The sequence below is a fragment of the Oncorhynchus masou genome, chromosome 18, assembly GCF_036934945.1.
Source record: "Oncorhynchus masou masou isolate Uvic2021 chromosome 18, UVic_Omas_1.1, whole genome shotgun sequence".
In the NCBI taxonomy this organism is placed as follows: domain Eukaryota; kingdom Metazoa; phylum Chordata; class Actinopteri; order Salmoniformes; family Salmonidae; genus Oncorhynchus; species Oncorhynchus masou.
Genome location: NC_088229.1, coordinates 5,447,582 through 5,475,056, shown reverse-complemented (window position 1 = coordinate 5,475,056; position 27,475 = coordinate 5,447,582). Strand labels below are relative to the sequence as shown.

The 27,475-nt window shown below is 46.7% G+C and overlaps 1 protein-coding gene across 1 annotated transcript in view; it reads right to left on the bottom strand.

The window, feature by feature from the left end:
* LOC135503857 (nociceptin receptor-like) overlaps positions 1-27,475 on the bottom strand; it is a 125,495-nt gene that overhangs the window by 50,231 nt on the left and 47,789 nt on the right. Inside the window, exon 3 of the mRNA XM_064922026.1 lies at positions 1-59. This exon is cut by the window's left edge and continues 297 nt beyond it. Coding sequence (XP_064778098.1) covers positions 1-59 — 59 coding nt within the window. The remainder of the gene's footprint in view (positions 60-27,475) is intronic.

Genomic DNA, 27,475 nt, shown 5'->3' with positions numbered 1-27,475 from the left:
AGTCAGCCAGAGCCAGGTTAAATATGTAGATGTTGGTGGCTGTCTTCATCTTGGTGTACCTGGAAAAGAGGAGAAAGGAAAGGAGAGGAGAAGAGAGGACAGGAGAGGAGAGGAGAGGAGGAGAGAGGAGGGGGGGGAGGGGAGGGGAGGGGAGGGGAGGGTAGGGGGGAGTGGAGAGAGAGGAGAGGAGAGGAGAGGGAGAGAGGAGAGGAGAGGAGAGGAGAGGAGAGGAGAGGAGAGGAGAGGAGAGGAGAGGAGAGGAGAGGAGGGAGAGGGAGGAGGGAGAGGAGAGGAGAGGAGAGGGAGAGGAGAGGAGAGGAGAGGAGAGAAGAGAAGAGAAGAGAGGAGGAGAGAGAATCGTATTAATACATATCTAGATGTTGGTGGCTTAGTGTACCTGGAAAAGAGGAGAGAGGGAAGGAGAGGAGAGGAGAGGAGAAGAGAAGAGAAGAGAAGAGAGGAGAAGAGAAGAGAAGAGAGGAGAGAGGGGAGGAGAGAAGAGAGGAGAGAGGGGAGGAGAGAAGAGAAGAGAAGAGAGGAGAGGAGAGGGGAGGAGAGGAGAGGAGAGGGGAGGAGAAGAGAGGAGAGGAGAGGGGGAGGAGAGAGGGGAGGAGAGAGGGGAGCAGAGGGGAGAAGAGAAGACAGGGGAGGAGGAGAGGGGGAGGAGAGGGAGGAGAGGAGAGGAGAGGGGAGGGGGGAGGGGAGGGGAGGGGAGGGGAGGGGAGGGGAGGAGAAGAGAGGAGAAGAGAAGAGAGGAGAGGAGAGGAGGGGGAGGAGAGAAGAGAAGGGATGAGAGAGGGGAGAAGAGGGGAGAAGAGAAGAGAGGAGAGGAGAGTGGAGGAGAGAAGAGAGGGGAGGAGAGAGGGGAGGAGGGGAGAGGGGAGAAGAGAGTAGAGAGAAGAGAAGAGAGGAGAGGAGAGGGGAGGAGGGAAGAGAAGAGAATCATATTAATAAATATGTAGATGTTGTTGGCTTAGTGTACCTGGAAAAGAGGAGAGAGGGGAGGAGAGGAGTGATGAGGGGAGAGGAGAGGTGAGGAGAGGAGAGGAGAGGAGAGGAGTAGAGAGGAGAGAGGGGAGGAGAGAAGAGAAGAGAAGTTAGGAGAGGGGAGGAGAGAGGGTGGAGAGGAGAGGGGAGGAGAAGAGAGGAGAGGGGAGGACAAGAGAGGGAGGAGAGGGGAGAAGAGGAGAGGAGAGAAGGGATGAGAGAAGAGAAGAGAAGAGAAGAGAAGGAGAGGGGAGGAGAGAGGAGAGGGGAGGGGAGGAGAGAGGGTGGAGAGGAGAGGGGAGGAGAAGAGAGGAGAGGGGAGGAGAGGAGAGGGAGTAGAGGGGAGGAAAGAGCGTGGAGAGGAGAGGGGAGGAGAAGAGAGGAGAGGGGAAGAGAAGAGAGGAGAGAGGGGAGGAGAGGAGAGGAGAGAGGGGAGGAGAGAAGAGAAGAGAGTAGAGGGGAGGAGAGAGGGTGGAGAGGAGAGGGGAGGAGAAGAGAGGAGAGGGGAGGAGAGAGGGTGGAGAGGAGAGGAGAGGGGAGGAGAAGAGAGGAGAGGGGAGGAGAAGAGAGGGAGGAGAGGGGAGGAGAGAGGGTGGAGAGGAGAGGGGAGGAGAAGAGAGGAGAGGGGAAGAGAAGAGAGGAGAGAGGGGAGGAGAGGAGAGGGAGAGGAGAGAGGGGAGGAGAGAAGAGGAGGGGAGGGAGGGGATGGGATGGGAGGGAGGAGAGGAGAGGAGAGGAGAGGAGAGGAGAGGAGAGGAGAGGAGAGGAGAGGAGAGGAGAGGAGAAGAGAGGAGAGGAGAGGAAATTAGAGGAGAGGAGAGGAGAAGAGAGGAGAAGAGAAGAGAAGAGAGGAGGAGGGGAGGGGAGAGGAGAGGAGAGGAGAAGAGAGGAGAGGGGAGGAGAGAGGGTGGAAAGGAGAGGGGAGGAGAAGAGAGGAGAGGGGGAGGAGGGGGAGGGGGGGGGGAGAGGAGAGGAGGGAGGGGAGGGGAGGGGATGGAGGAGAGGAGAGGAGAGGAGAGGGAGAGGAGAGGAGAGGAAATTAGAGGAGAGGAGAGGAGAAGAGAAGAGAAGAGAAGAGAAGAGAGGAGGAGGGGAGGGGAGAGGAGAGGAGAGGATAGGAGAGGAGTGGAGAGGAGAGGAGAGAATCGTACTAATACATATCTAGATGTTGGTGGCTTAGTATACCTGGAAAAGAGGAGAGAGGGGAGGAGAGGAGAGGAAAGGAGAGGAGAGGAGAAGAGAAGAGAAGAGAAGAGAAGAGAGGAGAGGAGAAGAGAAGAGAGGAGAGAGGGGAGGAGAGAAGAGAGGCGAGAGGGGAGGAGAGAAGAGAAGAGAAGAGGGGGAGGAGAGGAGAGGACAGAAGAGGAGAGGGAGGGGAGGAGAAGAGAGGAGGGGGGAGGAGAAGAGGGAGAGGGAGGAGAAGAGAGGAGAGGGGAGGAGAAGAGAGGTAGGAGAGGGGAGAAGAGAAGAGAGGGAGGGGAGAAGAAGAGAGGAGAGGGGAGAAGAGAAGAGAGGAGAGGAGAGGGGAGGAGAGGGGGAGGAGAGGGGAGCAGAGGGGAGAAGAGAAGACAGGGGAGGAGAGAGGGGAGGAGAGGGGAGAAGATAAGAGGAGAGAGGAGAGGAGAGAGGGAGGAGGAGAGAGGAGAAGAGAAGAGAGGAGAGGAGAGGGAGGGGAGGAGAGAAGAGAGGGGGGAGAGAGAGGAGAGGAGAGGGGAGAAGAGAAGAGAGGAGAGGAAAGGAGAGGGAGGAGAGAAGAGAGGGGAGGAGAGGGAGGAGAGAAGAGAGGGGAGGAGAGAGGGGAGAAGAGGAGAGGAGAAGAGAAGAGAAGAGAAGAGAAGAGAGGAGAGGAGAGAAGAGAAGAGAAGAAAATCATATTAATACATATGTAGATGTTGTTGGCTTAGTGTACCTGGAAAAGAGGAGAGAGGGGAGGAGAGGAGAGGAGAGATGAGGGAGAGGAGAGGAGAGGAGAAGAGAGGAGAGAGGGGATGAGAGAAGAGAAGAGAAGTTAGGAGAGGGGAGGAGAAGAGAGGAGAGGGGAGGAGAATAGAGGGAGGAGAGGGGAGAAGAGAAGAGAGGAGAGGAGAGGGGTGGAGAGATGGGAGCAGAGGGGAGAAGATAAGACAGGAGAGGAGAGAGGGGAGGAGAGCAGAGAAGAGAAGAGAGGAGAGTGGAGGAGAGAGGGTGGAGAGGAGAGGGGAGGGGAGAGGAGAGGAGGAGAGAAGAGAATAGAGGAGAGGGGAGGAGAGAGGGTGGAGAGGAGAGGGGAGAAGAAGAGAAGAGAGGGGAGGAGAAGAGAGGGAGGAGAGGGGAGAAGAGAAGAGAGGAGAGGAGAGGGGAGGGGAGAGTGAAGGAGAGAGGGGAGGAGAGAAGAGAAGAGAAGAGAAGAGAGGAGAGGGAAGAGAAGAGAGGAGAGAGAGAAGAGAGGAGAAGAGAAGATAGGAGAGGCGAGGAGAGAGGGTGGAGTGGAGAGGGGAGGAGAAGAGAGGAGAAGGGAGGAGAAGAGAGGGAGGAGAGGGTAGGAGAGAGGGTGGAGGGGAGGAGAAGAGAGGAGAGGGGAAGAGAAGAGAGGAGAGAGGGGAGGAGAGGAGAGGGGGAGGGGTGGAGAGAGGGGAGCAGAGGGGAGAAGATAAGACAGGGGAGGAGAGAGGGGAGGAGAAGGGAGAAGAGAGGAGAGGGAGAGGAGAGGAGAGGAGGGGATGAGAAGAAAGGAGAGGGAGGAGAAGAGAGGAGAGGGGAGGGGTGGAGAGAGGGGGGCAGAGGGGAGAAGATAAGACAGGGGAGGAGAGAGGGGAGGAGAAGGGAGAAGAGAGGAGAGGGGAGGAGAAGAGAGGAGAAGAGATGAGAGGAGAGGAGAGGAGTGGGGAGGAGAGAAGAGAGGGGAGGAGAGAGGGGAGGGCAGGAGAGAAGAGAGGGGATGAGAGAAGAGAAGAGAGGATAGGGGAGGAGAGAGGGTGGAGAGGAGAGGGGAGGAGAAGAGAGGAGAGGGGAGGAGAAGAGAGGGAGGAGAGGGGAGAAGAGAGGAGAGGAGAGAGGGGAGGAGAGAGGGGAGGAGAGGGGAGAAGAGAGGAGAGGAGAGGAGAGGGGAGGAGAAGAGAGGAGAAGAGAAGAGAGGAGAGGAGAGGAGGGGGGAGGAGAGAAGAGAGGGGAGGAGAGAAGAGAAGAGAGGAGAGGGGAGGAGAGAGGGTGGAGAGGAGAGGGGAGGAGAAGAGAGGAGAGGGGAGGAGAAGAGAGGGAGGAGAGGGGAGAAGAGAAGAGAGGAGGAGGGGAGGAGAGAGGGGAGGAGAGGGGAGAAGAGAGGAGAGGAGATGAGAGGGGAGGAGAAGAGAGGAGAAGAGAAGAGAGGAGAGGAGAGGAGGTTGGAGGAGAGAAGAGAGGAGAGGAGAGGGGGAAGAGAAGAGAGGAGAGGAGAGGAGAGGAGAGGAGAGGGGAGAAGAGAAGAGAGGAGAGGGGAGGAGAAGGGAGGGAGGATAGGGGAGGAGAGAGGGTGGAGAGGAGAGGGGAGGAGAAGAGAGGAGAGGGGAAGAGAGGAGAGAGGGGAGGAGAGAAGAGAGGAGATGAGAGGGGAGGAGAGGGGAGCAGAGGGGAGAAGAAAAGACAGGGGAGGAGAGAGGGGAGAAGAGAGGAGAGGAGAGGGGAGGAGAAGAGAGGATAAGAGAAGAGAGGGGAGGAGGAGAGAGGGGAGGAGAGGAGAGGAGAGGAGATGAGAGACGAGACGAGAAGAGAAGAGAAGAGAGGAGAGGGGAGGAGAGGAGCGGGAAGGAGAAGAGAAGAGAGGGAGGAGAGGGGAGGAGAGATGAGAGGAGAGGGGAGAAGAGAAGAGAGGAGAGGAGAGAAGAGGAGAATAGAAGAGAAGAGAAGAGAGAAGAGAGAAGAAGAGGGGGGAGGGAGGAGAAGAAAGGGAGGAGAGGGGAGGAGAGGAGAGGGGAGGAGAAGAGAGGGAAGGAGAAGAGTGGGGAGGAGAGGGAGGAGAGGGAGGAGAGGAGGGGAGTAACACAATTCAATTCAGAGAAACAGATAGGTCATTTCCGGTCACAACTTGCAGACTTGTTTTCGAGTTGCTGTGCTCTGCGTTTTGTTGCCAACCTATTTTGCTACCTGACAACTTTACGGTTTTTACTTTTTAATTACTGTTATATAGGAGAGAAGACTTTTTCACTCCGGACGCTTTATCTGGACACGATTCGTCAGGACCTCCAACAGCCGAAGCTCAGTAGTAACATTAACATGATGCCTTCTAATTGCAGTCACTGTACTCGCCTTATGGCGAGGATAGCTGTGCTACAAGCCCGGCCTCACATGCAATCGTTAGGCAAGGGTCATTTCAGTGTAGGAAAGGATGAAACAGTGTCTGTGCCACCAGTAAGTACAGATAGTAGTATAAATCCCCTGGCACAGTCCCCGCAGCCGGACAACTTTCTCATGGCTTCTGGAGGGAAATGCTGTAGGAATGCTCAACTGGTGTCGCTCATTCAGCCGACAGAAACTTTCAACCGGTTTTCCCCATTAAGCAGCGAGTCGGAGTCTGAGGCCGAGCCTTCTCTGGTCTCTACTCCTCCCGTTACGGGGTCTGAGACGCCGAAGCTTCCCACCATTAGCTCTGACAAATTGAAAACCCTAGTCATTGGCGACTCCAGTACCCGCAGTATTAGACTTAAAACGAATCATCCAGCGATCATACACTGTTTAGCGGGGGGCAGGGCTATCGATGTTAAGGCTAATCTGAAGATGGTGCTGGCTAAAGCTAAAACTGGCGAGTGTAGAGAGTATAGAGATATTGTTATCCACGTCGGCACCAACGATGTTAGGATTAAACAGTCAGAGGTCAACAAGCGCAACATAGCTACTGCGTGTAAATCAGCTAGAAAGATGTGTCGGCATCGAGTAATTGTCTCTGGCACCCTCCCAGTTAGGGGGAGTGATGAGCTCTACAGCAGAGACTCACAACTCAATCGCTGGTTGAAAACTGTTTTCTGCCCTCCCAAAAGTTAGAATTTGTAGATAATTGGCCCTCTTTCTGGGACTCAACCACAAACAGCACCAAGCCTGGCCTGCTGAGGAGTGACGGACTCCCTCCTAGCTGGAGGGGTGCTCTCATCTTATCTACCAACATAGACAGGGCTCTAACTCCTCTAGCTCCACAATGAAATAGGGTGCAGGCCAGGCAGCAGGCTGTTAGCCAGCCTGCCAGCATAGTGGAGTCTGCCACAAGCACAGCCAGTGTAGTCTGTGCTTCGACCTAGGTTGGGCAAAACTAAACATGGCGGTGTTCGCCTTAGCAATCTCACTAGGATAAAGACCACCTCCATTCCTGTCATTATTGAAAGAGATCATGATACCTCAAATCTCAAAATAGGGCTACTTAATGTGAGATCCCTTACTTCAAAGCCAATTATAGTCAATGAACTAATCCCTGATCATAATCTTGATGTGATTGGCCTGACTGAAACATGGCTTAAGCCTGATGAATTTACTGTGTTAAATGAGGCCTCACCTCCTGGCTACACTAGTGACCATATCCCCCGTGCATCCCGCAAAGGCGGAGGTGTTGCTAACATTTACGATAGCAAATTTCAATTTACAAAAAAAAAATGACGTTTTCGTCTTTTGAGCTTCTAGTCATGAAATCTATGCAGCCTAGTCAATCACTTTTTATAGCTACTGTTTACAGGCCTCCTGGGCCATATACAGCGTTCCTCACTGAGTTCCCTGAATTCCTATTGGACCTTGTAGTCATAGCAGATAATATTCTAATCTTTGGTGACTTTAATATTCACATGGAAAAGTCCACAGACCCACTCCAAAAGGCTTTCGGAGCCATCATCGACTCAGTGGGTTTTGTCCAACATGTCTCTGGACCTACTCACTGTCACAGTCATACTCTGGACCTAGTTTTGTCCCATGGAATAAATGTTGTGGATCTTAATGTTTTTCCTCATGACCCTGAACTATCGGACCACCATTGTATTACGTTTGCAATTGCAACAAATAATCTGCTCAGACCCCAACCAAGGAACATCAAAAGTCGTGCTATAAATTCACAGACAACACAAAGATTCCTTGATGTCCTTCCAGACTCCCTCTGTCTACCCAATGACACCAGAGGACAAAAATCAGTTAACCACCTAACTGAGGAACTCAATTTAACCTTGCGCAATACCCTAGATGCAGTTGCACCCCTAACTGGAAGTCTTCCGACTAGGTTGGAAAGACAGTACCGTGCCGTATCGAAGAGCCCTTACTGCTGCTCGATCATCCTATTTTTCTAACTTAATTGAGGAAAATAAGAACAATCCGAAATTCCTTTTTGATACTGTCGCAAAACTAACTAAAAAGCAGCATTCCCCAAGAGAGGATGACTTTCACTTTAGCAGTGATAAATTCATGAACTTCTTTGAGGAAAAAATTATGATTATTAGAAAGCAAATTACAGACTCCTCTTTAAATCTGCGTATTCCTTCAAAGCTCAGTTGTCCTGAGTCTACACAACTCTGCCTGGACCTAGGATCAAGAGAGACGCTCAAGTGTTTTAGTACCATATCTCTTGACACAATGATGAAAATAATCATGGCCTCTAAACCTTCAAGCTGCATACTGGACCCTATTCCAACTAAACTACTGAAAGAGCTGCTTCCTGTGCTTGGCCCTCCTATGTTGAACATAATAAACTGCTCTCTATCCACCGGATGTGTACCAAACTCACTAAAAGTGGCAGTAATAAAGCCTCTCTTGAAAAAGCCAAACCTTGACCCAGAAAATATAGAAAACTATCGGCCTGTATCGAATATTCCATTCCTCTCAAAGATTTTAGAAAAGGCTGTTGCGCAGCAACTCAATGCCTTCCTGAAGAACAACAATGTATACGAAATGCTTCAGTCTGGTTTTAGACCCCATCATAGCACTGAGACGGCATTTGTGAAAGTGGTAAATGACATTTTAATGGCATCGGACTGAGGCTCTGCATCTGTCCTCGTGCTCCTAGACCTTAGTGCTGCTTTTGATACCATTGATACCACCACATTCTTTTGGAGAGATTGGAAACCCAAATTGGTCTACACGGACAAGTTCTGGCCTGGTTTAGATCTTATCTGTCGGAAAGATATCAGTTTGTCCCTGTGAATGGTTTGTGCTCTGACAAATCAACTGTAAATTTCGGTGTTCCTCAAGGTTCCGTTTTAGGACCACTATTGTTTTCACTATATATTTTACCTCTTGGGGATGTTATTCGACAACATAATGTTAACACACAGCTGTACATTTCAATGAAACATGGTGAAGCCCCAAAATTGCCCTCGCTAGAAGCATGTGTTTCAGACATAAGGAAGTGGATGGCTGCAAACTTTCTACTTTTAAACTCGGACAAAACAGAGATGCTTGTTCTAGGTCCCAAGAAACAAAGAGATCTTCTGTTGAATCTGACAATTAATCTTAATGGTTGTACAGTCGTCTCAAATAAAACTTTGAAGGACCTCGGCATTACTCTCTCTCTCTTCTGAAGAACATATCAAGACCATTTCAAGGACAGCTTTTTTCCATCTACGTAACATTGCAAAAATCAGAAACTTTCTGTCCAAAAATGATGCCGAAAAATTAATCCATGCTTTTGTCACTTCTAGGTTAGACTACTGCAATGCTCTACTTTCCGGCTACCCGGATAAAGCACTAAATAAACTTCAGTTAGTGCTAAATACGGCTGCTAGAATCCTGACTAGAACCCAAAAATTTGATCATATTACTCTATGCTAGCCTCCCTACACTGGCTTCCTGTCAAAGCAAGGGCTGATTTCAAGGTTTTACTGCTAACCTACAAAGCATTACATGGGCTTGCTCCTACCTATCTCTCTGATTTGGTCCTGCCGTACATACCTACACGTATGCTACTGTCACAAGACGCAGGCCTCCTAATTGTCCCTAGAATTTCTAAGCAAACAGCTGGAGGCAGGGCTTTCTCCTATAGAGCTCCATTTTTATGGAACGGTCTGCCTACCCATGTCAGAGACGCAAACTCGGTCTCAACCTTTAAGTCTTTACTGAAGACTCATCTCTTCAGTGGGTCATATGATTGAGTGTAGTCTGGCCCAGGAGTGGGAAGGTGAACGGAAAGGCTCTGGAGCAACGAACCGCCCTTGCTGTCTCTGCCTGGCCGGTTCCCCTCTTTCCACTGGGATTCTCTGCCTCTAACCCTATTACAGGGGCTGAGTCACTGGCTTACTGGGGCTATCTCATGCCGTCCCTGGAAGGGGTGCGTCACCTGAGTGGGTTGATTCACTGATGTGGTCATCCTGTCTGGGTTGGCGCCCCCCCTTGGGTTGTGCCATGGCGGAGATCTTTGTGGGCTATACTCAGCTTTGTCTCAGGATGGTAAGTTGGTGGTTGAAGATATCCCTCTAGTGGTGTGGGGGCTGTGCTTTGGCAAAGTGGGTGGGGTTATATCCTTCCTGTTTGGCCCTGTCCGGGGGTGTCCTCGGATGGAGCCACAGTGTCTCCTGACCCCTCCTGTCTCAGCCTCCAGTATTTATGCTGCAGTAGTTTATGTGTCGGGGGGCTGGGGTCAGTTTGTTATATCTGGAGTACTTCTCCTGTCCAATTCGGTGTCGTTTGTGACTCTAAGTGTGCGTTCTCTAATTCTCTCCTTCTCTCTCTCTCTCGGAGGACCTGAGCCCTAGGACCATGCCCCAGGACTACCTGACATGATGACTCCTTGCTGTCCCCAGTCCACCTGGCCGTGCTGCTGCTCCAGTTTCAACTGTTCTGCCTTATTATTATTCGACCATGCTCGTCATTTATGAACATTTGAACATCTTGGCCATGTTCTGTTATAATCTCTACCCGGCACAGCCAGAAGAGGACTGGCCACACCACATAGCCTGGTTCCTGTCTAGGTTTCTTCCTAGGTTTTGGCCTTTCTAGGGGGTTTTTCCTAACCACCGTGCTTCTACACCTGCATTGCTTGCTGTTTGGGGTTTTAGACTGGGTTTCTGCACAGCACTTTGAGATATCAGCTGATGTACGAAGGGCTAAATAAATACATTTGATTTTGATTTGATTTGAGGAGGAGATAGTGGGAAGAGAGGGGGAGGAGTTAGGAGGGGAGGAGAGAGGATGGAGAGGTATGCATAACGGTGATTGAATGTGATCACATTGAGCTAGTTTGCCTACTTAAAGAGTGTGAAAAAGCCTTTGATTTGTTCAAATAGAACATGTAAAGTCAGTTTGTTCTGCTGTGGTCTGCTGGTCCAAGTCAGTCCAAGCCTCAAACCGTCTTGTTGACTTTCTTCGATTCAGTTCATCTCAGTTCATACAATGTGATAAAAACCTCACACACAGTCGACTCCTGCTTTCAATTCAAAAGGGAACAGAGTTACAAGGTTTACTTCTGACAGCAACAATAAGAAGCAATGGGATCTGTGGGTATATAATTATAACAAGGCTTCCTGTTACATAAGAAGTGGTGGATCTATTTTAAACCCTGTGTTACCAAGCAGGCCAAAATCCCCTGATCAACCAACCGATAGATAGATACAGTGCCTTGCAAAAGTATTCGGCCCCCTTGAACTTTGCGACCTTTTGCCACATTTCAGGCTTCAAACATAAAGATATAAAACTGTATTTTTTTGTGAAGAATCAACAACAAGTGGGACACAATCATGAAGTGGAACGACATTTATTGGATATTTCAAACTTTTTTAACAAATCAAAAACTGAAAAATTGGGCGTGCAAAATTATTCAGCCCCCTTAAGTTAATACTTTGTAGCGCCACCTTTTGCTGCGATTACAGCTGTAAGTCGCTTGGGGTATGTCTCTATCAGTTTTGCACATCGAGAGACTGAAATTTTTTCCCATTCCTCCTTGCAAAACAGCTCGAGCTCAGTGAGGTTGGATGGAGAGCATTTGTGAACAGCAGTTTTCAGTTCTTTCCACAGATTCTCGATTGGATTCAGGTCTGGACTTTGACTTGGCCATTCTAACACCTGGATATGTTTATTTTTGAACCATTCCATTGTAGATTTTGCTTCATGTTTTGGATCATTGTCTTGTTGGAAGACAAATCTCCATCCCAGTCTCAGGTCTTTTGCAGACTCCATCATGTTTTCTTCCAGAATGGTCCTGTATTTGGCTCCATCCATCTTCCCATCAATTTTAACCATCTTCCCTGTCCCTGCTGAAGAAAAGCAGGCCCAAACCATGATGCTGCCACCACCATGTTTGACAGTGGTGATGGTGTGTTCATTGTGATGAGCTGTGTTACTTTTACGCCAAACATAACGTTTTGCATTGTTGCCAAAAAGTTCAATTTTGGTTTCATCTGACCAGAGCACCTTCTTCCACATGTTTGGTGTGTCTCCCAGGTGGCTTGTGGCAAACTTTAAACAACACTTTTTATGGATATCTTTAAGAAATGGCTTTCTTCTTGCCACTTCCATAAATGCCAGATTTGTGCAATATACGACTGATTTTTGTTCTATGGACAGAGTCTCCCACCTCAGCTGTAGATCTCTGCAGTTCATCCAGATTGATCATGGGCCTCTTGGCTGCATCTCTGATCAGTCTTCTCCTTGTATGAGCTGAAAGTTTAGAGGGACGGCCAGGTCTTGGTAGATTTGCAGTGGTCTGATACTCCTTCCATTTCAATATTATCGCTTGCACAGTGCTCATTGGGATGTTTAAAGCTTGGGAAATATTTTTGTATCCAAATCCGGCTTTAAACTTCTTCACAACAGTATCTCGGACCTGCCTGGTGTGTTCCTTGTTCTTCATGATGCTCTCTACGCTTTTAACGGACCTCTGAGACTATCACAGTGCAGGTGCATTTATACGGAGACTTGATTACACACAGGTGGATTGTATTTATCATCATTAGTCATTTAGGTCAACATTGGATCATTCAGAGATCCTCGCTGAACTTCTGGAGAGAGTTTGCTGCACTGAAAGTAAAGGGGCTGAATAATTTTGCACGCCCAATTTTTCAGTTTTTGATTTGTTAAAAAGGTTTGAAATATCCAATAAATGTCGTTCCACTTCATGATTGTGTCCCACTTGTTGTTGATTCTTCACAAAAAAATACAGTTTTATATCTTTATGTTTGAAGCCTGAAATGTGGCAAAAGGTCGCAAAGTTCAAGGGGGCCGAATACTTTCGCAAGGCACTGTATATAGATATATAGAGAGGAAGAAAGCTTTACGAAAGGTGTCAGACTAAATATTCAGACACTGGAAGTAGGTCTTTGGTCTCACTGAGCTGCATCAACACTGACAGATCAGTTCTTCCAAATTCTGGTCCAGAAAACCAGAAACCTGCAGTGGCTTCCAATCTATAATGTGAAAATACCCCCCCCCTTCTCTCTCCTCTATTTTCCTCTCCTCCCCTCTCTTCTCCTCTTCTCCCATCTCTTCTCCTCTCCTTGACCTCTCTTCTTCTCCCCTCCCTCTCTTCTCTGCTCCTCTCCTCTCCTCCCCCTCTCCTCCCCTCTCTTCACCGCTCCTCTCCTCCCCCTGTCCTCTCCTCTCTCTCCCTCTCCTCCCTCTCCCTCTCCCTCTCTCCTTCCTCCCTCCTCTCCCCCTCTCCTCTCCCCCTCTCCTGCCTCCCTCCTCTCCCCCTCTCCTTCCTCCCTCCTCTCCTCCCTCTCCTTCCTCCCTCCTCTCCCTCTTCCTCCCTCCCTCTCCCCCTCTCCTCTCCCCCTCTCCTTCCTCCCTCCTCTCCCCCTCTCCTTCCTCCCTCCCTCTCCCCCCCTCTCCTTCCTCCCTCCTCTCCCACTCTCCTTCCTCCCTACTCTCCCACTCTCCTCTCCCCCTCTCCTTCCTCCCTCCTCTCCTCTCCCCCTCTCCTTCCTCCCTCTTCGCCCCCCTCTCCTTCCTCCCTCCTCTCCCCCTCTCCTCTCCCCGCCTCCTCTCCCCCTCTCCTTCCTCCCTCCTCTCCCCTCTCCTTCCTCCCTCCTCTCCTCCTCCCCTCTCCTTCCTCCCCCTCCTCTCCCCCTCTCCTTCCTCCCTCTCCTTCCTCCCTTCTTTCCTCCTCCCCTCTCCTTCCTCCCTCCTCTCCCCCTCTCCTCCCTCCCTCCTCTCCCCCTCTCCTTCCTCCCTCCTCTCCTTCCTCCCTCCTCTCCTTCCTCCCTCCTCTCCACCGCTTCTTCACATCATGAAGATTTGCAGAGAGTCTCTTCTACAAAGAGAATATTTCATGTCTGCTCTGCATCCCTTTGTTGTTGTTGAGAGTATCTAAATGAGTCTCGTCTCTACACAGCCTGACTCCGTACACACTGCACTGGGCGAAAAGAGATGTCTTCATCTATATATTTCCAGATAGCTGACATTTTATTAAATATAAGGAGTAGACATGCTCCAGATACTCATGTCCTTAATTTCATATGCGGAGCTAGGATATTCTCTGTAATGGGACAGTGTCTACATGCATCCAGTTCAGACCTCGGACCCCTGCTACTGTATTGCGCAACTCTATTTGATGTGTTCTCTGTCTCTTGGAAGCAGCATGGGAAATGGTCCAGGAACAAAGGACAATGCCCAAGGACTAGTCAGCCCTTCCCTCTCTGAGGGGCCAAAATGTATCTCTGTTACAGTATCCAGGGGACTGACTATTGTGATAGAAGAAGGTAGTATTCATGTCTGGTATTGATCTGAAACGTGTTCACTCTAGGACATAATGCTGATGCTCTCTGCATTGATGTCAGTGACGGTCAGTGACGTCAATTTGTTTCTCTCATCAGCATGGCTTCTATTTCTATTGCAGCTATATTGAATGACTGTCCTTCATATTCCATTCAGCTCAATGTAACATCATTCGGTTTAGGCTATTTCCATGATACTCAACATATTGTCCCTCTACCCATCATGAGGTTGCTACAATCTAGCCTATGAATGTAAGTTTATAACGTAGGTTGGAGAGAAACATTTGAGGTGACAGAAAGTGACACATGGGACAGACAGTGAGTGATACATTCATTACCGCCTCTTGTCTGCAACTAGGTGATATAGGGTGTAACCATTAGTCCAACAGTTGCAAACAAGAGTTTCTATTGGACAAAATTCAGTTTTTTTGTTGTTTTAGCACCGTTTAATTTGCTTCCGTTTAAGAAACTATTTTTCAACAGCTTTGCCGGAATGAATACACCACTGAACACAGTTCACTTTCATAGCAGCCACGTTGCATTCCTTCTGGCATCTATGCACTCTCCTCCTCTCACCTCTTCCCTTTGTTCGTGGACTTCAATGAACAACACATCAGCTGTATGTGACCAGGTGAAAAAACCTGTCCAAGCCAAACCATATAATAACCGCTACACACAGCCTACATCATGACCAGGTGAAAAAACATGTCCAAGCCATGTCATAACCGCTACACACAGCTTACATCGTTGTCACCATATGAACTAAAGTTAAGTCCTAGTCAACATAGCTAATAGAACTAACGCGTTAGTAAACCCGCTGCAATCATATAGTAACATTACAGTTGTATAGTCAGTAAGCAGTTAGACCGGCGAGCCTCAGTGGCAATACATTAATCAAACCAAAAGCTTACCTTGACTCAGAAGAGTCCCAGTGTTGTGTTGAATAGTCATAGCCAGCTGGCTAACATAGCATCCCTCTGTTCAAGCCTGGTGTTTGAGTAGCTAAACTAGCTAGAAATCTCTCTGTCTCTCTCTTGATTCTCCTTCCTTTTTGAAGAAACTAATTTGGTGAAATCTATTCAACTAATGTCTTTCTCTCTCTTTGAGCCAACTACTAAACACATGTTATGCACTGCAGTGCTAGCTAGCTTATGCTTATAGTACTAGATTCAAACTCTTTGATTGGGTGGACAACATGTCTGTTCATGCTGCAAGAGCTCTGATAGGTTGGAGGATGTCCTCTGGAAGTTGTCATAATTACTGTGTAAATCTATGGAAGGGGGTGAGAACCAACCGAGCCTCCTAGGTTTTGTATTGATGTGCTTTGGAAATAGCGACTTGGAAAAAATATGACAGTGTTTGACTTTCCGTAGCATACAACTTTTGTAGCCTACTACTGAATATGGTGTCAATGCAACCTCAGATACGCCACCTTCGTGTGAAGAAGCACCATCAACGCCTGAACAGGTCAAATCATTTGTGAGCTGGGAGCTGGACATATGTTGGTAGCTGGGAGCTGGACATATGTTGGGAGCTGGGAGCTGGACATATGTTGGGAGCTGGGAGCTGGACATATGTTGGGAGCTGGGAGCTGGACATATGTTGGAAGCTGGGAGCTGGACATATGTTGGGAGCTGGGAGCTGGACATATGTTGGGAGCTGGGAGCTGGACATATGGTGGGAGCTGGGAGCTGGACATATGTTGGGAGCTGGGAGCTGGACATATGTTGGGAGCTGGACATATGTTGGGTGCTGGGAGCTGGACATATTGTAACGGTATTCTTGAGGTGAAGGAGAGGCGGACCAAAATGCAGCGTGGTTTCTATTCATGGTGTTTTAATGAAGAAAACTATACATGAATAGACTAACAAAACAATAAACGTGAGAAAACCTAAACAGCCCTATCTGGTGCAAACACAGAGACAAGAACAATCAACCACAAACACACAGTGAAACCCAGGCTACCTAAGTATGATTCTCAATCAGAGACAACTAATGACACCTGCCTCTGATTGAGAACCATGCTAGGCCGAAACATAGAAATACCCAAATCATAGAAAAACAAACAGACTGCCCACCCCAACTCACGCCTTGACCATACTAAATAATGACAAAACAAAGGAAATAAAGGTCAGAATGTGACAGTACCCCCCCCCCCCAAAAGGTGCGGACTCCGGCTGCAAAACCTTAACCTATAGGGGAGGGTCTGGGTGGGCGTCTGTCCGCGGTGGCGGCTCTGGCGCAGGACGCGGACCCCACTTCACCAACGTCTTAGTCCGCCTTCTTGTCCGCTTCCGTGGCCTCCTAACTACGGTGACCCTACTAAATGACCCCACTGGACTGAGGGGCGGAAGCTCTGGACAGAGGGGCAGAAGCTCTGGACAGAGGGGCGGAAGCTATGGACAGATGGGCGGAAGCTCTGGACAGAGGGGCGGAAGCTCTGGACAGAGGGGCGGAAGCTCTGGACAGAGGGGCGGAAGCTCTGGACAGAGGGGCGGAAGCTCTGGACAGAGGTGCAGAAGCTCTGGACAGAGGGGCGGAAGCTCTGGACAGAAAGGCGGAAGCTCTCGACAGAGGGGCGGAAGCTCTGGACAGAGGGGTGGAAGCTCTGGACAGAGGGGCGGAAGCTCTGGACAGAGGGGCGGAAGCTCTGGACAGAGGGGCTGGGGCTCTGGGCTGAGGGGCTCTGGCGCCTCTGGGCTGACTGGTGCAGGCGGCCCCTGGCTGACTGGCAGCACTGGCGGCCCCTGGATGACTGGCGGCCCCTGGCTGACTGGCGGCCCCTGGCTGACTGGCGGCCCCTGGCTGACTGGCGGCACTGGCAGCTCCTTGCCTTCTTCATTCATGACGAGGAAACTCACTGGAACAACCAAGTTGCCCGTTAGCTAGCTAGCACCCTCCCCCCTATCTGCTGGCCAAATTAGATAGCATTCTTGCTTCTAGTGACAACGATACATACAATGAACTACTCACTTTAACTTTGTTTCGTTTTTTTTATCTGAACAGCTTCTCACTTCTTTGTTTCTCCAGTTGTCAGTTCAACCTCTTTTTATGCACTCATTTTTAGTGGTGGAGAGTCGACTCCAAAATAAATGTAATTATTCGACTTCTTGCCCGCCAACTCCCGGTGTCGGTTCGCATTTCTGTGTATCAAGCTTAGACTCCGCTAGGAATCGGACTCCTCTACCCCAGTTCTGTGTATCAAGCTTAGACTCCGCTAGGAATCGGACTCCTCTACCCCAGTTCTGTGTATCAAGCTTAGACTCCGCTAGAATCGGACTCCTCTACCCCAGTTCTGTGTATCAAGCTTAGACTCCGCTAGGAATCGGACTCCTCTACCCCAGTTCTGTGTATCAAGCTTAGACTCCGCTAGGAATCGGACTCCTCTACCCCAGTTCTGTGTATCAAGCTTAGACTCCGCTAGGAATCGGACTCCTCTACCCCAGTTCTGTGTATCAAGCTTAGACTCCGCTAGGAATCGGACTCCTCTACCCCAGTTCTGTGTATCAAGCTTAGACTCCGCTAGGAATCGGACTCCTCTACCCCAGTTCTGTGTATCAAGCTTAGACTCCGCTAGAATCGGACTCCTCTACCCCAGTTCTGTGTATCAAGCTTAGACTCCGCTAGGAATCGGACTCCTCTACCCCAGTTCTGTGTATCAAGCTTAGACTCCGCTAGGAATCGGACTCCTCTACCCCAGTTCTGTGTATCAAGCTTAGACTCCGCTAGGAATCGGAATCCTCTACCCCAGTTCTGTGTATCAAGCTTAGGTAATCGGAATCCTCTACCCTAAGATACAGTATTTTTTGAACAGAGGAAACATTTTGCCGTAGTCTACTTCAAGAACACAAACTCTCCAATATTTTCACAGCGAAGAAAGAGTGAGTTAGCGATGGAGAGAGAGAGATGTGTGGTTTCAGTAGTGGCTGGGTTTTTTACTGTGAATAAGTATTGAGGGTGACAAGGGGAGACCATGATGAGCCTATTAAGAGTATTTCTCCTAATGAAGGGCTTTTTCATTGACTCATAGATGACACCTGTTTAAAAAAAATACATTGATTTATATTGGATTCTCTACTGAACCGTCTCTCTCCCTCTTTCTCCCTCTTTCTCATAGTGAAATCAAATGTTCAGCAACCAGGTAGAGCAAAGACATCAAACAGTCAGGAGGATGAGAGAGAAGAGAGAAAAGAGAGGAGAGAGAAGAGAGAAAAGAGAGGAGAGAGAAGAGAGAAAAGAGAGAAAAGAGAGAAAAGAGAGGAGAGAGAAGAGAGAAAAGAGAGGAGAGAGAAGAGAGAGGGAAGAGAGGAGAGGGAAGAGAGAAGCAGTGGAGTAGCAGTGGGGATAGTAGAGACAGTGGAGTAGCAGTGGGGATAGGAGAGACAGTGGAGTAGCAGTGGGGATAGTAGAGACAGTGGAGTAGCAGTGGGGATAGTAGAGACAGTGGAGTTGCAGTGGGGACAGTGGAGTAGCAGTGGAGACAGTAGAGACAGTGGAGTAGCAGTGCAGACAGTGGAGTAGCAGTGGGGATAGTAGAGACAGTGGAGTAGCAGTGGGGATAGTAAAGACAGTGGAGTAGCAGTGGGGATAGTAGAGACAGTGGAGTTGCAGTGGGGATAGTAGAGACAGTGGAGTAGCAGTGGGGATAGTAGAGACAGTGGAGTTGCAGTGGGGATAGTAGAGACAGTGGAGTAGCAGTGGGAATAGTAGAGACAGTGGAGTAGCAGTGGGAATAGTAGAGACAGTGGAGTTGCAGTGGGGACAGTGGAGACAGTGGAGTTGCAGTGGGGATAGTAGAGACAGTGGAGTAGCAGTGGGGATAGTAGAGACAGTGGAGTTGCAGTGGGGATAGTAGAGACAGTGGAGTAGCAGTGGGGATAGGATAGACAGTGGAGTAGCAGTGGGGATAGTAGAGACAGTGGAGTTGCAGTGGGGACAGTGGAGTAGCAGTGGAGACAGTAAAGACAGTGCAGTAGCAGTGGGGACAGTGGAGTAGCAGTGGGGATGGTAGAGACAGTGGAGTAGCAGTGGGGATAGTAGAGACAGTGGAGTAGCAGTGGGGATAGTAGAGACAGTGGAGTAGCAGTGGGGACAGTAGAGACAGTGGAGTAGCAGTGGGGATAGTAGAGACTGTGGAGTAGCATTGGGTATAGTAGAGACAGTGGAGTAGCAGTGGGGATAGTAGAGACAGTGGAGTAGCAGTGGGGATAGTAGAGACAGTGGAGTAGCAGTGGGGATAGTAGAGACAGTGGAGTAGCAGTGGCGATAGTAGAGACAGTGGAGTAGCAGTGGGGGTAGTAGAGACAGTGGAGTAGCAGTGGAGATAGTGGAGACAGTGGAGTAGCAGTGGGGATAGTAGAGACAGTGGAGAAGTAGTGGGGATAGTAGAGACAGTGGAGTAGTAGTGGGGATAGTAGAGACAGTGGAGTAGCAGTGGGGATAGTAGAGACAGTGGAGTTGCAGTGGGGACAGTGGAGTAGCAGTGGAGACAGTAGAGACAGTTGAGTAGCAGTGGGGACAGTGGAGTAGCTGTGGGGATAGTAGAGACAGTGGAGTAGCAGTGGGGATAGTAGAGACAGTGGAGTAGCAGTGGGGATAGAAGAGACAGTGGAGTAGCAGTGGGGAAAGTAGAGACAGTGGAGTTGCAGTGGGGATAGTAGAGACAGTGGAGTAGCAGTGGGGATAGGATAGACAGTGGAGTAGCAGTGGGGATAGGAGAGACAGTGGAGTTGCAGTGGGGACAGTGGAGTAGCAGTGGAGACAGTAGAGACAGTGCAGTAGCAGTGGGGACAGTGGAGTAGCAGTGGGGATAGTAGAGACAGTGGAGTAGCAGTGGGGATAGTAGAGACAGTGGAGTAGCAGTGGGGATAGTAGAGACAGTGGAGTAGCAGTGGGGACAGTAGAGACAGTGGAGTAGCAGTGGGGATAGTAGAGACAGTGGAGTAGCAGTGGGGATAGTAGAGACAGTGGAGTAGCAGTGGGGATAGTAGAGACAGTGGAGTAGCAGTGGGGATAGTAGAGACAGTGGAGTAGCAGTGGCGATAGTAGAGACAGTTGAGTAGCAGTGGGGATAGTAGAGACAGTGGAGTAGCAGTGGAGATAGTAGAGACAGTGGAGTAGCAGTGGGGATAGTAGAGACAGTGGAGAAGTAGTGGGGATAGTAGAGACAGTGGAGTAGTAGTGGCGATAGTAGAGACAGTGGAGTAGCAGTGGGGATAGTAGAGACAGTGGAGTTGCAGTGGGGACAGTGGAGTAGCAGTGGAGACAGTAGAGACAGTGGAGTAGCAGTGGGGACAGTGGAGTAGCTGTGGGGATAGTAGAGACAGTGGAGTAGCAGTGGGGATAGTAGAGACAGTGGAGTAGCAGTGGGGATAGAAGAGACAGTGGAGTAGCAGTGGGGATAGTAGAGACAGTGGAGTAGCAGTGGAGACAGTAGAGACAGTGGAGTTGCAGTGGGGACAGTGGAGTAGCAGTGGAGACAGTAGAGACAGTGCAGTAGCAGTGGGGACAGTGGAGTAGCAGTGGAGACAGTGGAGACAGTGGAGTAGCAGTGGAGACAGTGGAGACAGTGGGGACAGTGGAGTAGCAGTGGAGACAGTGGAGACAGTGGAGACATTGGAGACAGTGGAGACAGTGGAGAAGCAGTGGAGACAGTGGAGACATTGGATTGCAGTGAGTTACTGCAGTGGTTGGCTTTAACCCAGCTCTCTATGTCTCCATGGAGGCCAGCCCAGGTGTGTGTGTGTGTGTGTGTGGTAGCTGCAGCATTATGATGTAGTTGGAATATTATCACACAACTTGCTGCATGATGGTCTCAGTTTAGATCATTCTATTGTTGTCTCCAGACAGACATACCATCCACATGTCCAATTCCTCCATCTCCAAGCTATTCCTCTATCTCCAAGCTATTCCTTTATCTCCATGCTATTCCTTTATATCCAAGCTATTCCTCTATCTCCAAGCTATTCCTCTATCTCCAAGCTAATCCTCTATCTCCAAGCAACTCCTCCATCTCCAAGCAACTCCTCCATCTCCAAGCTTCATCATTCTCATTCTTCTCCATACAAGTCAAGTTTAAATGCATTCCTGGTAGTTTACTGGTTAACTGCTAGACAGATTCCTTGGATGTGTCCCAAAAGGCTCCCCATTGACTATATAGTGCCCTGCTTTTCACCAGACCCATAGACCTTCTCTCTACGGTAACTATGTAGAGCAGTCACCCTAGCTGAGAGGACATCTACAGCTCCTTGCAAAAGTATTCATCCCCCTTGGGAGTTTTTCCTATTTGGTTGCATTACAACCTGTAATTTAAATTGATTTTTATTTGGATTTCATGTAATGGACGTACACAAAATAGTCAAAACTAGTGAAATGAAAAAAATTACTTGTTTCCAAAAATCTTTTTAAAAACTCAACTGAAAAGTGTTGTGTGCATTTGCTATGCTATGAATAAATACAATCTGGTGCAACCAATTACCTTCAGAAGTCACATAATTAGTAAAATAAAGTCCACCTGTGTGCAATCTAAATGTCACATGATCTGTCACATGATCTCAGTATATATATACACCTGTTCTGAAAGACGTCAGAGTTTGCAACACCATTAAGCAAGTGGCACCATGAAGACCAAGGAGCTCTCCAAACACGTCAGGGACAAAGTTGTGGAGAAGTACAGATCAGGGTTGGGTTATAAAAAAATATCTGAAACTTTTAACATCCCACGGAGCACCATTAAATCCATTATTATTTCTTAGGGCCCCTTTTTTCTCAATTACCGCCTGAATGATGTGCCCAAAGTAAACTGCCTGTTGCTCAGGCCCTGAAGCCAGGATATGCATAGAATTGGTACCATTGGAAAGAAAACACTTTGAAGTTCGTAGAAATGTTAAAATACTGTAGGAGCAAATAACACGATAGATATAGTAGGAGAAAATCTAAAGAAAAACCAACCTGAATATTTTTTGTTGAGAGAGACCATCCTCTTAGAATGGCAAATATAAGGTCATATTGACAATTACAGTGCCTTGCGAAAATATTCGGCCCCCTTGAACTTTGCGACCTTTTGCCCCATTTCAGGCTTCAAACATGAAGATATAAAACTGTATTATTTTGTGAAGAATCAACAACAAGTGGGACACAATCATGAAGTGGAACGACATTTATTGGATATTTCAAACTTTTTTAGCAAATCAAAAATTGAAAAATTGGGCGTGCAAAATTATTCAGCCCCTTTACTTTCAGTGCAGCAAACTCTCTCCAGAAGTTCAGTGAGGACCTCTGAATGATCCAATGTTGACCTAAATGACTAATGATGATAAATACAATCCACCTGTGTGGCACTGTAGCTCCTTATATGCAATTCCTATGGCTTCCACAGGGTGTCAGAAGTCTATGTTCAAGGTTTCAGTAACTTCAAAAATGAATAAGAAAAATTAGTTTTAGCACACAGTCTTGGAAATTCGTGTTTGCACTCGCTTTGATGTGGGGTGCCATTCTCAAACAATCGCATGGCATGTTTTCGCTGTAATAGCTATGGGAAAGACAGAACAGTTAGATTAACACGGATTTAAGATTTCAGCCGATAAAAGACAATTATAAGTACGTAAATGTTTAATAGCCACAATTAGTTTTGATTATTAATTTGAATTGCGCGTCCTCCAGGTTCACCGGAAGTTGTCCCGTTAGCGGGAAACCTAGCCCTAAAAAAATGGAAAGAATTTGGCACGACAACAAACCTGCCAAGAGAGGGCCGCCTACCAAAACTCACGGACAAGAGGGCAATAATCAAATAGGCAGCAAAGACACCAACCATAATAATAACCCTGAAGGAGCTGCTCCACAGTGAAGATTGGAGTATCTGTCCATAGACACCAAACATAATAAAAACCCTGAAGGAGCTGCTCCACAGTGAAGATTGGAGTATCTGTCCATAGACACCAAACATAATAAAAACCCTGAAGGAGCTGCTCCACAGTGAAGATTGGAGTATCTGTCCATAGACACCAAACATAATAAAAACCCTGAAGGAGCTGCTCCACAGAGAAGATTGGAGTATCTGTCCATAGACACCAAACATAATAAAAACCCTGAAGGAGCTGCTCCACAGTGAAGATTGGAGTATCTGTCCATAGACACCAAACATAATAAAAACCCTGAAGGAGCTGCTCCACAGAGAAGATTGGAGTATCTGTCCATAGACACCAAACATAATAAAAACCCTGAAGGAGCTGCTCCACAGAGAAGATTGGAGTATCTGTCCATAGACACCAAACATAATAAAAACCCTGAAGGAGCTGCTCCACAGTGAAGATTGGAGTATCTATCCATAGACACCAAACATAATAAAAACCCTGAAGGAGCTGCTCCACAGAGAAGATTGGAGTATCTGTCCATAGACACCAAACATAATAAAAACCCTGAAGGAGCTGCTCCACAGAGAAGATTGGAGTATCTGTCCATAGGCAGTTTTCCGTTTTTTTTTTGTCTTATTTCTTGTTTGTTTCACAATAATACATATTTGACAACTTCAAAGTGTTGTGTAAATCAAGCAATACAAAACCCCACAAAATCCATTTGAAAAACAAAATAGGAAAAATGACAAAGGGGATTTCAAGCCAAAGTATAGTGATCTATTGTGATTTAATGATAATCTCTTGATGTTGAGTGATTTACAGCATCTCGTACAAATCCCTGTAGTTTCCAGCCTTGCCTGAAGCCATGAAACCATTTAAATAGTGATTTACAGCATCTAGTGTAATTGTTGTAGTTTGCAGCCTTGCCTGAAGCCATGAAACCATTTAAATAGTGATTTACAGCATCTAGTGTAATTGTTGTAGTTTGCAGCCTTGCCTGAAGCCATGAAACCATTTAAATAGTGATTTACAGCATCTAGTGTAATTGTTGTAGTTTGCAGCCTTGCCTGAAGCCATGAAACCATTTAAATAGTGATTTACAACATCTAGTGTAATTGTTGTAGTTTGCAGCCTTGCCTGAAGCCATGAAACCATTTAAATAGTGATTTACAGCATCTAGTGTAATTGTTGTAGTTTGTAGCCTTGCCTGAAGCCATGAAACCATTTAAATAGTGATTTACAGCATCTAGTGTAATTGTTGTAGTTTGCAGCCTTGCCTTGAAGCCATGAAACCATTTAAATAGTGATTTACAGCATCTAGTGTAATTGTTGTAGTTTGCAGCCTTGCCTTGAAGCCATGAAACCATTTAAATAGTGATTTACAGCATCTAGTGTAATTGTTGTAGTTTGCAGCCTTGCCTGAAGCCATGAAACCATTTAAATAGTGATTTACAGCATCTAGTGTAATTGTTGTAGTTTGCAGCCTTGCCTGAAGCCATGAAACCATTTAAATAGTGATTTACAGCATCTAGTGTAATTGTTGTAGTTTGCAGCCTTGCCTGAAGCCATGAAACCATTTAAATAGTGATTTACAGCATCTAGTGTAATTGTTGTAGTTTCCAGCCTTGCCTGAAGCCATGAAACCATTTAAATAGTGATTTACAGCATCTAGTGTAATTGTTGTAGTTTGCAGCCTTGCCTTGAAGCCATGAAACCATTTAAATAGTGATTTACAGCATCTAGTGTAATTGTTGTAGTTTGCAGCCTTGCCTTGAAGCCATGAAACCATTTAAATAGTGATTTACAGCATCTAGTGTAATTGTTGTAGTTTGCAGCCTTGCCTTGAAGCCATGAAACCATTTAAATAGTGATTTACAGCATCTAGTGTAATTGTTGTAGTTTGCAGCCTTGCCTGAAGCCATGAAACCATTTAAATAGTGATTTACAGCATCTAGTGTAATTGTTGTAGTTTGCAGCCTTGCCTGAAGCCATGAAACCATTTAAATAGTGATTTACAGCATCTAGTGTAATTGTTGTAGTTTGCAGCCTTGCCTGAAGCCATGAAACCATTTAAATAGTGATTTACAGCATCTAGTGTAATTGTTGTAGTTTCCAGCCTTGCCTGAAGCCATGAAACCATTTAAATAGTGATTTACAGCATCTAGTGTAATTGTTGTAGTTTCCAGCCTTGCCTGAAGCCATGACACCATTTAAATAGTGATTTACAGCATCTAGTGTAATTGTTGTAGTTTGCAGCCTTGCCTTGAAGCCATGAAACCATTTAAATAGTGATTTACAGCATCTAGTGTAATTGTTGTAGTTTGCAGCCTTGCCTTGAAGCCATGAAACCATTTAAATAGTGATTTACAGCATCTAGTGTAATTGTTGTAGTTTCCGGCCTTGCCTGAAGCCATGACACCATTTAAATAGTGATTTACAGCATCTAGTGTAATTGTTGTAGTTTGCAGCCTTGCCTTGAAGTCATGAAACCATTTAAATAGTGATTTACAGCATCTAGTGTAATTGTTGTAGTTTGCAGCCTTGCCTGAAGCCATGAAACCATTTAAATAGTGATTTACAGCATCTAGTGTAATTGTTGTAGTTTGCAGCCTTGCCTGAAGCCATGAAACCATTTAAATAGTGATTTACAGCATCTAGTGTAATTGTTGTAGTTTGCAGCCTTGCCTGAAGCCATGAAACCATTTAAATAGTGATTTACAGCATCTAGTGTAATTGTTGTAGTTTGCAGCCTTGCCTTGAAGTCATGAAACCATTTAAATAGTGATTTACAGCATCTAGTGTAATTGTTGTAGTTTGCAGCCTTGCCTGAAGCCATGAAACCATTTAAATAGTGATTTACAGCATCTAGTGTAATTGTTGTAGTTTGCAGCCTTGCCTTGAAGCCATGAAACCATTTAAATAGTGATTTACAGCATCTAGTGTAATTGTTGTAGTTTGCAGCCTTGCCTGAGCCATGAAACCATTTAAATAGTGATTTACAGCATCTAGTGTAATTGTTGTAGTTTGCAGCCTTGCCTGAAGCCATGAAACCATTTAAATAGTGATTTACAGCATCTAGTGTAATTGTTGTAGTTTCCAGCCTTGCCTGAAGCCATGAAACCATTTAAATAGTGATTTACAGCATCTAGTGTAATTGTTGTAGTTTGCAGCCTTGCCTGAAGCCATGAAACCATTTAAATAGTGATTTACAGCATCTAGTGTAATTGTTGTAGTTTCCAGCCTTGCCTGAAGCCATGAAACCATTTAAATAGTGATTTACAGCATCTAGTGTAATTGTTGTAGTTTGCAGCCTTGCCTTGAAGCCATGAAACCATTTAAATAGTGATTTACAGCATCTAGTGTAATTGTTGTAGTTTGCAGCCTTGCCTGAAGCCATGAAACCATTTAAATAGTGATTTACAGCATCTAGTGTAATTGTTGTAGTTTGCAGCCTTGCCCGTTTTTGCAGCCTTGCCTGAAGCCATGAAACCATTTAAATAGTGATTTACAGCATCTAGTGTAATTGTTGTAGTTTGCAGCCTTGCCTGAAGCCATGAAACCATTTAAATAGTGATTTACAGCATCTAGTGTAATTGTTGTAGTTTCCAGCCTTGCCTGAAGCCATGAAACCATTTAAATAGTGATTTACAGCATCTAGTGTAATTGTTGTAGTTTCCAGCCTTGCCTGAAGCCATGACACCATTTAAATAGTGATTTACAGCATCTAGTGTAATTGTTGTAGTTTGCAGCCTTGCCTTGAAGCCATGAAACCATTTAAATAGTGATTTACAGCATCTAGTGTAATTGTTGTAGTTTCCAGCCTTGCCTGAAGCCATGACACCATTTAAATAGTGATTTACAGCATCTAGTGTAATTGTTGTAGTTTGCAGCCTTGCCTTGAAGCCATGAAACCATTTAAATAGTGATTTACAGCATCTAGTGTAATTGTTGTAGTTTCCGGCCTTGCCTGAAGCCATGAAACCATTTAAATAGTGATTTACAGCATCTAGTGTAATTGTTGTAGTTTGCAGCCTTGCCTGAAGCCATGAAACCATTTAAATAGTGATTTACAGCATCTAGTGTAATTGTTGTAGTTTGCAGCCTTGCCTGAAGCCATGAAACCATTTAAATAGTGATTTACAGCATCTAGTGTAATTGTTGTAGTTTGCAGCCTTGCCTGAAGCCATGAAACCATTTAAATAGTGATTTACAGCATCTAGTGTAATTGTTGTAGCAGCCTTGCCTGAAGCCATGAAACCATTTAAATAGTGATTTACAGCATCTAGTGTAATTGTTGTAGTTTGCAGCCTTGCCTGAAGCCATGAAACCATTTAAATAGTGATTTACAGCATCTAGTGTAATTGTTGTAGTTTCCAGCCTTGCCTGAAGCCATGAAACCATTTAAATAGTGATTTACAGCATCTAGTGTAATTGTTGTAGTTTGCAGCCTTGCCTGAAGCCATGAAACCATTTAAATAGTGATTTACAGCATCTAGTGTAATTGTTGTAGTTTGCAGCCTTGCCTGAAGCCATGAAACCATTTAAATAGTGATTTACAGCATCTAGTGTAATTGTTGTAGTTTCCAGCCTTGCCTGAAGCCATGAAACCATTTAAATAGTGATTTACAGCATCTAGTGTAATTGTTGTAGTTTGCAGCCTTGCCTGAAGCCATGAAACCATTTAAATAGTGATTTACAGCATCTAGTGTAATTGTTGTAGTTACCAGCCTTGCCTGAAGCCATGAAACCATTTAAATAGTGATTTACAGCATCTAGTGTAATTGTTGTAGTTTGCAGCCTTGCCTTGAAGCCATGAAACCATTTAAATAGTGATTTACAGCATCTAGTGTAATTGTTGTAGTTTGCAGCCTTGCCTTGAAGCCATGAAACCATTTAAATAGTGATTTACAGCATCTAGTGTAATTGTTTTAGTTTCCAGCCTTGCCTGAAGCCATGAAACCATTTAAATAGTGATTTACAGCATCTAGTGTAATTGTTGTAGTTTCCAGCCTTGCC